This window comes from Folsomia candida, unplaced genomic scaffold, assembly GCF_002217175.1.
Source record: "Folsomia candida strain VU population unplaced genomic scaffold, ASM221717v1 Fcan01_Sc005, whole genome shotgun sequence".
NCBI lineage: Eukaryota > Metazoa > Arthropoda > Collembola > Entomobryomorpha > Isotomidae > Folsomia > Folsomia candida.
Window position 1 is genome coordinate 3,144,507 of NW_019091197.1, and position 12,765 is coordinate 3,157,271.

The following is a 12,765-nucleotide window of genomic DNA, read 5'->3' on the forward strand; positions in this document are numbered from 1 at the left end:
TTTTCAAAAAAATTAAAAAATTAAAAGTTCGGGAATTGCATGCAATTTCCCCATGAATTTGGTTGTCAACCGAATTTTACAAATGATAATATTCTGCACCACGGGCTTCACCCGACCCATATGGCCCCCACTGGTTATCTACTTGACGGATCTTATCAATCGTCGAACTTTATTCCTCATCTTCAGAGATGAAGACCAAGATAAGATTTATTTATTTCATTTCTAATATGTGGTTGACAACCAAATTCATGTGAAAATTGCATGCAATTCCCGAACTTTTAATTTTTTAATTTTTATGAAAAAATGCTCATCCCTGCATCACCCCATTAAGAGAAACCACGGACAACAAAAAGTTTATGCGCCCTGCTAAAATACATACAGGGAAATATAAATAAACAATCAAACCTCAAATGACTTTTCATTTCCTGAGCATTCTGTTTTCCTTTCTGTTTGAATCAAAAGTGATTGTGAAAGTCTAATGATCTTACGAACCATCATCTTTTTATGATTGTTCCAAATCTAAGCATTTTCCGTCAATTCCGAATCCCAAGATCATCACATGAACTAAAGTATCAACAACTTCCTTATTCTTCCCTAGCGAGTCGTTCAATTTAAAGTCCACCCAGTTTTCAATTATTCTCAGAAGAACCAAGTTCGTTTCATTTAAACAGCGTGTCTAATGAATCTTTGTATTAACAAACTGCATGAAAAACGTGAAAAGCATGGGGAAAAATTGGCACGGGTGGAGGAAACATGAAATTTGTTGTTTTAGCGAGGATCAGCTTGAACAAATACGCTGCGCTGAAAATTAATTAAAAAATTATCGCATAATAATTACAGTAATAGAAATATTTTGTAAACGACCCTTCGTTGTCATCTTAGAATATTTTGTAGCTATTGCTGAGCGAGTGCATATGTATGTATGTACATATACTCTAGATTACATGCTGCTGAATACGCCACCACGCCAACACGGACTACAATGCATAATACGAACAACAGTACTCTTTTGAAATCCTCGGCAATAAGGTAGGTGCATTGTGTTGGTATTGTTGATGGTCGATTGTGGAAAGGTGTTCAGTCAGACTGAATGTTGCCTCGTTATTACAAAGGGACGATGGATGGATGCAGGGTGGATTTCCTCGTCAACCAATAAAAAACGGATGCCCCAGGGGAAACCACATCAGTTAATGGGGACGATATATGCATATCTAATACATAACATCGTATTGTTGCTTCGATATAGCGTAATAAGAGTTTTTGCTCCTTGGTCGTACGTAGTAAATTGCATTGCACACACATCCCTGCATCGCGTGTATGTTACCTTTTTCAGACAAACTTAGTTTTGGGCGATCTGGGCATCAAGCAAGTCATCATTATGTAGTGCGTCCGTTTGGTGGTTGGTTTCATCGTGCTAAATAAATAAACAAGTTATTCGTTCTATTTATTTGCGCAAAACAGCAGCCCCCTTCATTCATTTGAGATTGTGAAAGTTGACTCAATATTTTGGCGTAGTGAATAAAAATGATGATCGCTTAATAATCCATGTTTCCACGATGTGCAACAAGTCGACATTAGTGTGAGGAGAAGTGAGAATTGGTTAAGTGAGTGTAAGTGTAACCTTGCGAATGAATGGAGTGAATATTGATTGATTTATCACAAAAAGGCCTAAAGGATCAGTTAAAAAAATTGGATTTGGATTCGATTAAGGATGGAGGAGACAGAATCCTCCCCAAATCAACAGGTAGTGTGTATGTACATATATATGTACAGAGCTTATTAGTACAGTTTTTCATCGCCCAGTAAAATTAAACGAATCTAACTGCTGTTACTGTATGTGATGAGTTCTATGATTGATGGGGTAGATTTAACACATCTTGATTAAATAATTGGGAGAATAAATTATAAGAAGTATAATTCATGCGTTTTGTGATTAAGCATCTATATTTTAAATGAATGTTAAACGTGATTACATTTCGTTCTCAAATTTATTTAATTATTGGTTGCTCTACAGAAAATAATTTGTCAGATGAAATATCCCACAAATTAAACTGCAGCTAGTCGGCTAAACTAGTGAATTTAGTCAAATAATAAATTCCAGGGCTCACTTCCTGTAGTATTTGTAAAATAATTAAAAATACGCATGTAGGTGTTCAGCGGTTAGTGATTGTGGGAAAATGTGTAATTGCATAAAGGATTTAACAACTTTGTTAATAAAAGCTGATTAATTCAAGGTTCGACCACCTCTTCTAACCTATTCTCTAATTGGCGATGAAGAAGCTGTGATTCGGATTCTTTCTCAAGGGATCAACGTAGACCAGGAAGATTTTGTAAGTGTAATCCATTTCTTCGTATAGTAGTAGCTTTGGTGAAATTTAAATAAATTATACGTTATATGTACATGCCATCCACTGATGTTCACAATTGTTTTGCTGAGCTATTTTGCATATGTTTCCCAAATAACAATTAAAATAAGTTTTCGCATGACACTTTGAGAAGCCGAGAGAAAGCGAAGGCAGTGACAGATTTGTAAGATTTGCCTGATTTCTAGCTATTTGTACATACGTATCTAGAATTTACTCGTATACATATGTATGTATACGTAAATATGTATGTACATGTATTGCTTGTGGAAGTATTTAAATCATAGCGTGTGAATAATAAGACAACCTTATCGTATTACACAAGAACATGGATTTTCATATTGTGGCAAAATGAAATCTGATTTGTCTGTTAGCTCTGATTATTTATTAAATTAATACGATATAAAACCAAGTTGTAGTTGTCTGTGTGTTTGTTTTGCTCACAACAAGTACGGAAGTAGAATAAGTGCGTGACGGAATTTTGTTAACAAAGAACTGCGGAAACTTGGTTGAACTTTAAGGTTTCTTCGTTAGAATATATATGCACATGTGCATGCAAAACAGTTATAACAATGCATGGGAAAATAGCAAAGTCTGTTGTTTCTTGTGCATATACACAAAAACCTGGGAATTGTAGAATTGTGTAGAAATGCTATCTACAACCCGCTTGTGTGTGCGAATAGAATTTTCAGAGTGCTAAAAAACAACAATAATAATTGAAAGTTAGTGGTGTTAATCCTTCATTAACTACAAATTAACACCCGAAACCACCCCTAAAGCATATTTGTAAATTAATTTAGGAGCTCACGTTAAAGATTGCAGGCGTCGTTTGACATGCAAACTGACAGAAGTTGAAACAGCAAATAGTAATACAAGAAGAAGGAGGAATGTTTTCATGCCATTTGCAATTGCTTCATTAATATTTTATGAACATTTCTTCTCCTGTTTGCAGGCTGGCGGATGCACTGCTCTCCACCTAGCATCTGCTTCAGGCCATATCAATATCGTCAAAATTTTGCTACAACATGGAGCTAAACCAGAAAAACAGGATTCGTCTGTAAGTTATAAGTTACATTTGGATTAAGGCACACAAACAATAAATGCCAGACTTCTGAATTGGGATCAATTTCAATTCTGATAATATGCAAAGATACGTCTGGCGTAGTAATACGTTGGCTAAACGAAGCCATATAATTTTAATTTGACTTTTCTTCTTGGTAGTCTCTTCACTCTGATACAAAAGATGAGATTGAGATAACAAGCAAGTAGTCTGCACATAGATTATTAATAGTTTTCATCACTCGTATATATTTTCAAAATTGAGCGATACGAACTAGTGATCTATATTATGTAGCTTATTAAGATGCTACCCTGCATAAATATGTGTCATCTTTGACCCCCGCCCAAGTAGCTACATATAATAAATATGTGATAGGGAGTCTAGAATTTAGCATATTATTCTATCATATTATTTCACATCTATATACATATATATTTATACATATGTATGTATGTGTACACTCAAAATAAGGTAGTAATGAATCATTACCATGCGGAATGACTATGTGGCTCGACCACGTCGGTTACGATTCATCGTAGAGATGGTAATAATAAGTTCAGGGAAATTCAAATTTAATACATAATGGTATTCACTTCCTTAATATTTGGTAATGCATTTGAATTTCCCTGAAATTATTATTACCATTTGTACGACAAATCGTAACCGACGAGGTAGAGCCACATAGTCATTCCGCGTGGTAATGATTCATTACTACCTTATTTTGAGTGTACATATATAGGTATATGTCCTTAAATTGTAGTTGCATAACTGGAGTTCTTAAAGTATTGTTGAAGAGTTTTTGGTGTTGCTGTCAATTTTATCCAATTGACAAATTATTTCGACTCGAAAATAAATATTCCTTGCGATTTTTACCAGTCCCAAACTGGTATCTGTTGTAATTGTCCAAGCTGTTTCTTTTCGGGCTGATTGATTTGTCCGACAATTTTATGGGGACCAAGATTAAAACCTTATCAGCTATCTGGCATTTATTTCTTTTTAATGGCAAAAGTAGCTACAAACTAAAGGGTGGCCCAAATGTATCTCCCGGGCCATTTTTCTGCAAAAGTTTAAGATAAAATCGGCTGTAATTCTTGAACCAGCCAATGTTCCATTTTGAAAATTTTACCATAAGTAGTCCAATATGGAAGGTCGATCGGGACTATCATAGAATTCAGACAAAAATTTTGGTTGCGTAGCAATAAAAAATTAATCAAAATTTGGAGAAATTGTGATATGGCGGGAAAATGGTACTACTACGCAGCAGCAGAAATTTTGTCAAATACAAAAAGCGGCCTGACCAACGTGGAAAGATGTCACCTACCCGAAAAAGAACAATTAAGCTCAAGATTTACCCGAAAACCGAAGTTCGGTACTTAGTTGTTCAAAAGAACGAAGTGACTCAAAATGCTTGAAGATTATTAACAAGTAAATTTACGATGGTACAATGTAGTAGGTTGCAAAATCAACGAATTCTAGTCAGACAACTTATAAGCTAACCAGGAAAACATTACTATCTCGAAAGAACATTAATTACAGTCTTAAATTTGGAGAAATATTTCAAAAAAGTGGCGATTTTAGTGAAAAAATGCAAGGTCAAGAACCATGGTGTCATTTCCTCTGGACAATTGAATCCCGAATTAAGCTGCATGTAAAACTCGACCTACAAAATATGAGATACAAAACCGCAAAAAAATCGGATGTACCACCCATACGTGTGTTATAATTGGTATCGAAAGTTATGGTTGCGGGTGTTTTTATGCGCGTGGCTTAAAAACCTTTCATAGTATACAAGTATGGCACATATCAAGGTAAAGAATTTTATAGTGAAAATGCAACCTAAACACTTAGATAGCATGAGAAACAAGGAATTTTTTCCAAATGTTAGTCCGTACTTTTCCTGCAGGATGGTGCTGCAAGTCACGCTTCAAAAACGACCATGGCGCAAAATGAAGGATAGAGTAAAACGGTTTGGGGCAAGGGGGTGTAGTCTGCTAAAAATCCGGATGTGGGTGTTTTGGATAGCCAATGGGCAATACTTAAGTAAGATATGTACATGGATCCAGAACCATGCTTGACAGCAGAGATAACAACGAAAGTTCAAGAAAAGTGTAATTTTATACCAAAAATGACTTTGGAAAAATCATCATAGAGTTTCAACAAAAGCGATGACAACATTGTTAGGGTGAATTGTTGAGAGACCAAATACTGGGGTATGTGCGGAAAAAAACTTGGGTTCGCCAAGTCACATGGTTTTGAAAAATAGGGTCTTATTCTTTTGAAAGAAAAAGTCGGGAGATACATTTGGGCCACCCTTTATCTCAAGTAATCAGATGCAAATATTTGCTGAGAGTGGGAAGGATAGACTGCATACGTGTTTCAAGTCATATAAATTCACCATCTAACGACAACATAAAATGAAGAAATTTTTATTTTACCGAGTGGTTTCGACTCTGCAGGGCAGGCATTAAATACGATGTTGTTTTTCTATAAAATACACTTAAAAGCAAGAATTCTTGTGATTGAACAATTTGATAAAACTTGATTGTGTTGGATTGGACCGGTCATTCGGGTGCTGTTTCTTGAGAATAAAATAAGATAAAAGTAATTTATTAACTAGACAAATTGCTAAGAGAATTTAGTCATTAATGCTCAGAACATTATATTCCGTCCGTCCAAACAATCGAAGCATAGATAAATGTCAAACTATTCTGCAACTGTTGATTGTCTATGTTTTCATTGTAAGCTTATACTCTTAACAAGGTTGTAAACCAATTCCCGTACAAAAATCAACCATCCAGCATTACATAATTCCGTATTCAATAAGTCTGATCCAACTTTTATAACATTAGTATTATTACTTGCCGCACCCTTTGGATACAAGATCTAATTGTGTTTGATTCATTCAGGTGAATGCTCTGGAATTTTATAAATTTTACATGCATATCGCAGAATTACATATGTACGTGTATACTTCTACACAATTTAATATACTAATCGGAACATCTTTGTGGATCACTTTGAATCAAATGTGTACAAGTTTTAGGGACGGGTACAGCAATTACTTTTGAACACTTGCTAACTACCCCCCAAAGTAATTTGATCCTGTCAAATAATTGACCACCACATCCAGCCTAGAATTATCACGTATGCATTCTCCTCCTTCAGTCTTCATCGTCATAATTTCTCGCACGATATCAATCAACAGCCTGGTTACGCCAAGTCATGTCAAAAACTCTTGTTGAATTTTAATTCACCAACACAGCTTCAGTTAGTGTAGTTATTTATTTGCATGAGTTTGAGATTGAACCAGATTTATTTTTTATTGCATTGCTGTACCTTTATCATCTTCTTGATCGACACAATCGTGTGTACATATGTACAGATTACATGCGTACTACCAAAACTACGTATCTGTAGTGAGAAATATAATTACTTATTTTGTCATGTAATAATTTGTTTTTCGTTTGATTTCAGCATGGAAATACTGGTATAAATAAAAACCAAGCCAAAAGTGCAAGAGGCTATTTTCCATTTTGTGCAAAGATATAGGTTATCTACTCTTAAGTTGGACTGAGATCCACGACCTGTGGAATTCGACCTGCTCAGAAGTTTTTTATAAAACCTTTTAAGTAGTGTAGGTAGGAACCATGTCTACTAGTTTTTGCTGCGGAGGACTTATTTTTCTTCATTCTTCGCCACCAAACCTACTTTCCGCACCAAAACTCAAATTTGCAGTTTTCCACTAGATTCCGAAATGTCCTTGTTGATTTTTTGCTATTAACGTTCGAATCCTATCACGTTATTCGCCTTGGAGCGAAGGTTGGAGTGCGTTCTTTTGCAAAAGACTCAAATTTTTTCAATTTCTCGCAAAAAGAGACATTTAGAGGGTTTTCAGTTTTAAGGCCACCTGACTCAATGTAAGCCTTGCTTGGAATTTTACAGGGAATTAAGATCTCATATACAACTTCTCTACCCTCACTGGGTTGCCTGAGTGAAAAAATGTGATTTTCGAAGTCTTTGAAGCTTCCAGATCGACGTGGGTATCTTCATCATTGATGAAAATTTTTCATGACATTTGTCGACTCGTTTTTTTGCAACTTTTTTGCACCCTGGTTTTTCGGCCCTGACCATTTTTTCAGAGACTTGGTTTGATTTTTTCTGTATTCCCCAGTTTATGTACTTCAATGCTGCACGACACACATTTTGAGATTTTCAGTTCCTGAGCATCCGGAGGACTTGATCCGGAAGGATTCGTGGTAAAGAGTTTTTTATGGCTTCCACTTTTTGATGGGTGGCTATGACGAGTGGTGGCCTCGAGTGTTTTTTTTAATTTCACTTTTTGTCATCCTAATACATCGAAATATAAAGGTCGATTGTCGTTTTGTGACGTGTTTCCGTTTTCAAGCACTGTGACGTCTTGTTCGGGTTAAGACAAGCGGCGATTTTGTGGTTGTGAAAAACTCGATTCGCCAGGTTTTCACTTTCACAGCGATTGCTACTAAACTTCGCAATTTTAACAAAAAATGCTTTACACCAGCTCGTAGCCCATGCAATTATGTCCCGAAAAATTAAATTCATAAATGACAATCTCCACTACCTGCGCCGAATAGCGTAAGCTCCCTCGGTCTAACTTAAGAGTAGATGTAGAGAAAAAAAACTTAGATTTTGGTGGGTATCCAACACCATCGCGCATCTGGGTCTCTCTCTCAGTCCCATTTAATTAACTATGCATGATTAGTTATTTTACTTTACGCATGAAATGCACAAAATATCGGTATGAAACAATATACACAAATTTTCATGTAAAAATCACTTTTGAAAAAGTTGTGACGATTTTAGGGACACATGTCTAGGAGTTTTCTCAATGCGGTGAATTTTTATCTCGTTTGACTTTTACAGCTTCCACACTCTCCAAATCTGGTGAAGACATTGTTTCGCTATGGTTCTAATGTCTGTCTTAAACAGTCGTCCAAAATGTCCAAAATGCACAAAAGTATCCAAAATAGAAAACTCCTAGACAGGCGTCCATAAAATGGTCACAACTTTTTCAAAAGTGATTTTGACACGGAAATTTTCGCATATTGTTTCAAACCGATATAGTGTGCATTGTATGCACATAGTGAGATGTTGAGATCTCCACCCATCTAAATAGTATACCTAGTTAGTCAATCCGCTCCTCAGAAAGTTTGACCCCAAAAAACTCGTGATTCCAAGCATTTCCCTTTGGGACAACAGAAAATGTAGCTCTTCCCAAGGAGAAAATTCTGGCATCAGGTCGTCAAGTGAAATGCTTGGAATCATTACTTTTTTAACGATTTATGTGTAGGCAAAGAACGATGCCAATTTTCGAATTTTGAAACTCTTGGTGCATTAAAATGTTCGTATTTACAGGGGAATTGAAACGTCACTTGCAATTTGGGGTCTAATTCTTTTTTGTACCTAGTACGTTTACTTTCTCATTTTTCACTATTCCTCTTTCCCAAATTTTTGTAGGAGGGGTGGGTTGCACATAATTCAAAAATAGCTGTGCTATATTGATCCTTCCTTCCAAAGTTAAATTTCCGATTTTTATGTGAAATTGGGTGAAATCGATGCGAAATGCGCTTGCACTTTTGGTAATTGTGTACCTCCTGCGTTGCATGAATCCTCCTGGCGGGGCTACTCCCAACTCGTCAAACTCCTGAGCTCTCCTGCTACCGTGGATAAGCAAAATCATGGAGGCTTCACTGCTCTGCATTTGTCGTGTCAAGGTATTTTTCTATCTTGCTATCAATACATAATTGTAGAGTAGTCATAATCTTATACAAGTAATTCGTGGGTACTCTTTATCCACGCTTATCGACATGAAGCTTTGCTATGCTCACTTTAGTGGGTGCGTACTTTCCCCCAGAAGTATATCGAGTGATGGCGAAGCGAGGAGAAATTTGATTTTGTGAGACATCACTTTATAATTAAAATGTTATGTTTTCTAGCTGGTCATAATCAATCCACGAGGGAGTTACTACTGGCCGGTTCCAGTCCTAACGTCGTTAATACGTTTGGCGATTCTTGCCTCCACACGGGGGTCAGGTAATTATGTCAATAACTATGTCACGTTGGCTAATATTGGCAAGATAGGGGGTTTTCCCAGGAAGTTGGTCAGTTTGGCGAAAACACTTTTGGCGAAAAAATGTCGCTATAAAAAACTCCATTGGGCGAAAAGCAAATTTCATGCATTTCACAGTACTTTAGCCTTAATGCTTTTAAAGTACCTTTTGGCAAAAATAATGTCGCGTTGTATGAAAATGTTAACTCATGAAAATTCAATGCAGATACTACCATAAGAATCTTTATATTCTGGTATCTTGAGATACTCTCATATCTCAATATATTTGAATGTTATCGTAACATGCTAACATTCTTTGCTCAACAACTCTGAAATATTATTTACTATCAATCATCTTCCCCAGTCATTTTACCTTACAATATAAAAATTAATTGTAATTTTAAGTGATTTGACATAAATAAATGAGAAGCTTAACGCCAAATGTAATTTTACGAATTTTTCGCCAAATGTAACAATAATTTCGCCATTTGGTACATTCATGACTATTTTTTACCACATTAAAAAAAAATAAATTTTCGCCAAACTAGCTTTCGCCAAACGACCGTCAATCATTCCCCTATCCCGCCGATGTTAGCTAGCGTAATAATTTATAATTAATATTAATATATATATAATTAATAAATCTTCCCTCAGATATGGCCACGCGGGGGTGGCAAGGATCCTCCTATCTGCTCGAGCAGCCCCTAATTTACAGAACAAGGTATGCATTCCAAATTGTACGCTTTACTAAATGGAAATCATGTATTACTATGTCAGCAGTAAGCAGAATGACATAAATTTCGTTATCTTATGTGTCAAAAAAGGCGTCATGTTTTAAGAACAGTGTGTGTACATTGGAAACTTGTTAAAGTTTGACTGTCTGTCACATACACACAATGCTCCTTTTGTGAATGAAGACATGAAGAGCATCTCGTGAAAATTAGATCATATCAAATCAGATTGCATTAAGCTTTACATGTTAGCTCCAAAAATGGAGGATGACCAGTTGACGGTGTGCAATGACCTGATATCTGAATTCAGTATAAAGCTTGTAACAGAGTGACCCAGCAGGGGGTGTAAATATTTTCGATGTGAGAGCAAAGTAAACTTGGAAGAAGAGAAGCTAAACATAAACGTCACTTATTGAATATTACAAAGCAAATAAGTACATGAATTTAGTTAAATGTGCAATAAAGTTTTAACTTGATCTGGCTGAGACTTTAAAAAGCTGGTTCTAGGTTATAGGGGTCGTAATTCTTATGTTCTGGTTCAATAAAATTCTAGACTTTGCCTCCTTTAAGAATAAACCATACTGCTCATCATAGATTTATGACAGGAGTGAAAATTAAAGAGAATTTAGTTCTTATGATAAATGCTCAAATTTACTTACGGCAAAAGCACCTCTTGATAAGTTAATAGCATCAATATCAACTCCAGTATAAATTACCTATGTATATGTGTGATTGACTATGCTTTTCTCTTTTTAGAACGGAGACACAATTTTACACATCGCGTGTGCACAAAATCGAAAAAAATTGACCAAACTTTTGCTGGCGTCGGGATGTCGAACAAATTTGAGAAATAATCAAAATGAAACAGCGCTTGACATCAGCAATCGGAAAGGATTTACCGAAATATCCGAACTACTCAAACACCCACCACCCATCGTCTCTCCCATCGAACGTGACGAAATTAGAGCCTCAAAGTACAAATCTGCGAGTAGCGGACCTTCCTCAACGGGAAATATTTCCAGAGGGAAAAAGTCCAGTAATAATAACAAGGTCAAGTCAGATCATTCAGACAAGAAAAGTGGGGGTGGTGGAAGCAGTGGGCATAAACACCCGGAAAAGTCAAAGGAAGGAGGTTCCAGGAAAAGTCATCCTAAGTCAAATAGCAATCAAGATCCCGATGATATAACGCCAAACTGGTCACCGTACGGATGTCATTATCATCCGAATCCAGAAGCATTTCCTCCCCCAAAAATTGACTCGTTGCCGAATGAACCTTTAAGAAGTGGGGAACTTTACTATCTGGACTTGGCTGGAAATATCCATAAGGTATGTACTTTAGCATATGCAAATATGCATAATTAACGTGAACAGGATATATATTTATGAGTGATTGGTTTTTAGGGGCCCGTTGGCGTTTCAGAAGGGTGCTATTGTTCTCAGTTCTTTCAACCGGTCTGCACAGCCAAAGATAATCCTGCCCAATGTGCGAAAAATTATGAAGACCAACTTCACGCTTTGACCAGCCAATTGGCCAAAATTCACTTGGACACGCAAGCCCAACTCTCTTCCCTGCAGGCCATGCTGAATGAGAAACTTGTCGCAAAAACGAGTCAAAATCCAATCAATTATGACCAAAACAAACTGAAGGATTGGGTTCGACAGTATAGACGATTTCGGAAAGGTATATGAATTGAATATGATAAACTGAGAGATTCCAAAATTTAATGATCCAATAGCAATTCACATTATTACATAAGTATGCAGATATGTATAAAATATTTGTCAATTTAAAGTATGTTTTTACATATTTCAGAGCTATCAAAAAACCCAAAAGCCTTGATGCAGGCTAATGAGCTGTTGGAAAATGCATCTGCCCTCATGGTGCCTACGTCCTCGCCCCCATCCCCAGCAGCAGACGAAGAGTCTGACAGTGATAGCGGATTATGACTAAAAACTCATTCCGGCCTTATGATTTAAAGACACCAAAATTCACCTTTCTGTGTTCCATGATTTTTAGCTTTATCATTTAGACTTTTGTGCTGACATTGATTGACTCTAAGTAACTCATCATCAGCAAAGAACTCTGAATACTAAAAATATATATATGGCATTATTTTAAATAGTTGCTACATATGAATAATTTTTTACTCAACTAAAAATGTGTATTTCCACCTCCAAGAGGGTAAAAGTTTCACAAATTATTTGTAATAAATATATCTACTTGTTAGAGATACATACATGAACGAAAAATTGTTGAATTTAATGAGTAAATACTTATTTGCGTACTTCGTTACCTCAAACTTAAGTATGTGCATATCTTTGTCTTCTTGATATTGGCACATGGATTATAAGTCGACAATCATTTCCTGGTCAAGGAGAAGAAAAGCATGGAAATAACCTGTGGTGACCCTACTAAATAGTGTAAAATAGCACTCCGAATGCGTTTATTTCTTATTTTATAACATACCATAAAAATAAAATTCGTTTCATAAAAATTAAACCGACGCATGCCCCGAGACCCCAACG

General features: G+C 36.1%; 1 protein-coding gene across 4 annotated transcripts; it reads left to right on the forward strand.

Annotated features, from left to right (window-relative positions):
• The first annotated feature begins 1,353 nt into the window (after positions 1-1,353).
• On the forward strand, positions 1,354-12,489 carry LOC110850321 (ankyrin repeat domain-containing protein 6). Of its 4 annotated transcripts, none has more exons than XM_035851789.1 (11): positions 1,354-1,610; positions 1,667-1,744; positions 2,235-2,330; positions 3,316-3,420; positions 6,898-6,910; positions 9,057-9,173; positions 9,396-9,492; positions 10,163-10,229; positions 10,996-11,565; positions 11,641-11,920; positions 12,053-12,489. In XM_035851789.1, the coding sequence occupies exons 2-11, from the start codon at positions 1,712-1,714 to the stop codon at positions 12,184-12,186; spliced, it is 1,512 nt and encodes a 503-aa protein (XP_035707682.1). In that variant the 5' UTR covers positions 1,354-1,610; positions 1,667-1,711; the 3' UTR covers positions 12,187-12,489. The 4 variants fall into 4 exon arrangements, with proteins under 4 accessions (XP_035707682.1, XP_035707683.1, XP_035707681.1 ...); XM_035851790.1 differs by having other exon boundaries at positions 1,354-1,604; XM_035851788.1 differs by having other exon boundaries at positions 1,354-1,744.
• The last annotated feature ends 276 nt before the right edge of the window (positions 12,490-12,765 follow it).

What these genes read in the sequence shown, in the direction of transcription:
- LOC110850321 (XM_035851788.1), top strand. Translation starts at nt 1,712, where the DNA reads ATGGAGGAGACAGAATCCTCCCCAAATCAACAG. An exon ending in TCTGCATTTGTCGTGTCAAG is followed by an intron (nt 9,174 to 9,395) that starts GTATTTTTCTAT and finishes TATGTTTTCTAG; the next exon opens with CTGGTCATAATCAATCCACG. An exon ending in GTATAGACGATTTCGGAAAG is followed by an intron (nt 11,921 to 12,052) that starts GTATATGAATTG and finishes TACATATTTCAG; the next exon opens with AGCTATCAAAAAACCCAAAA.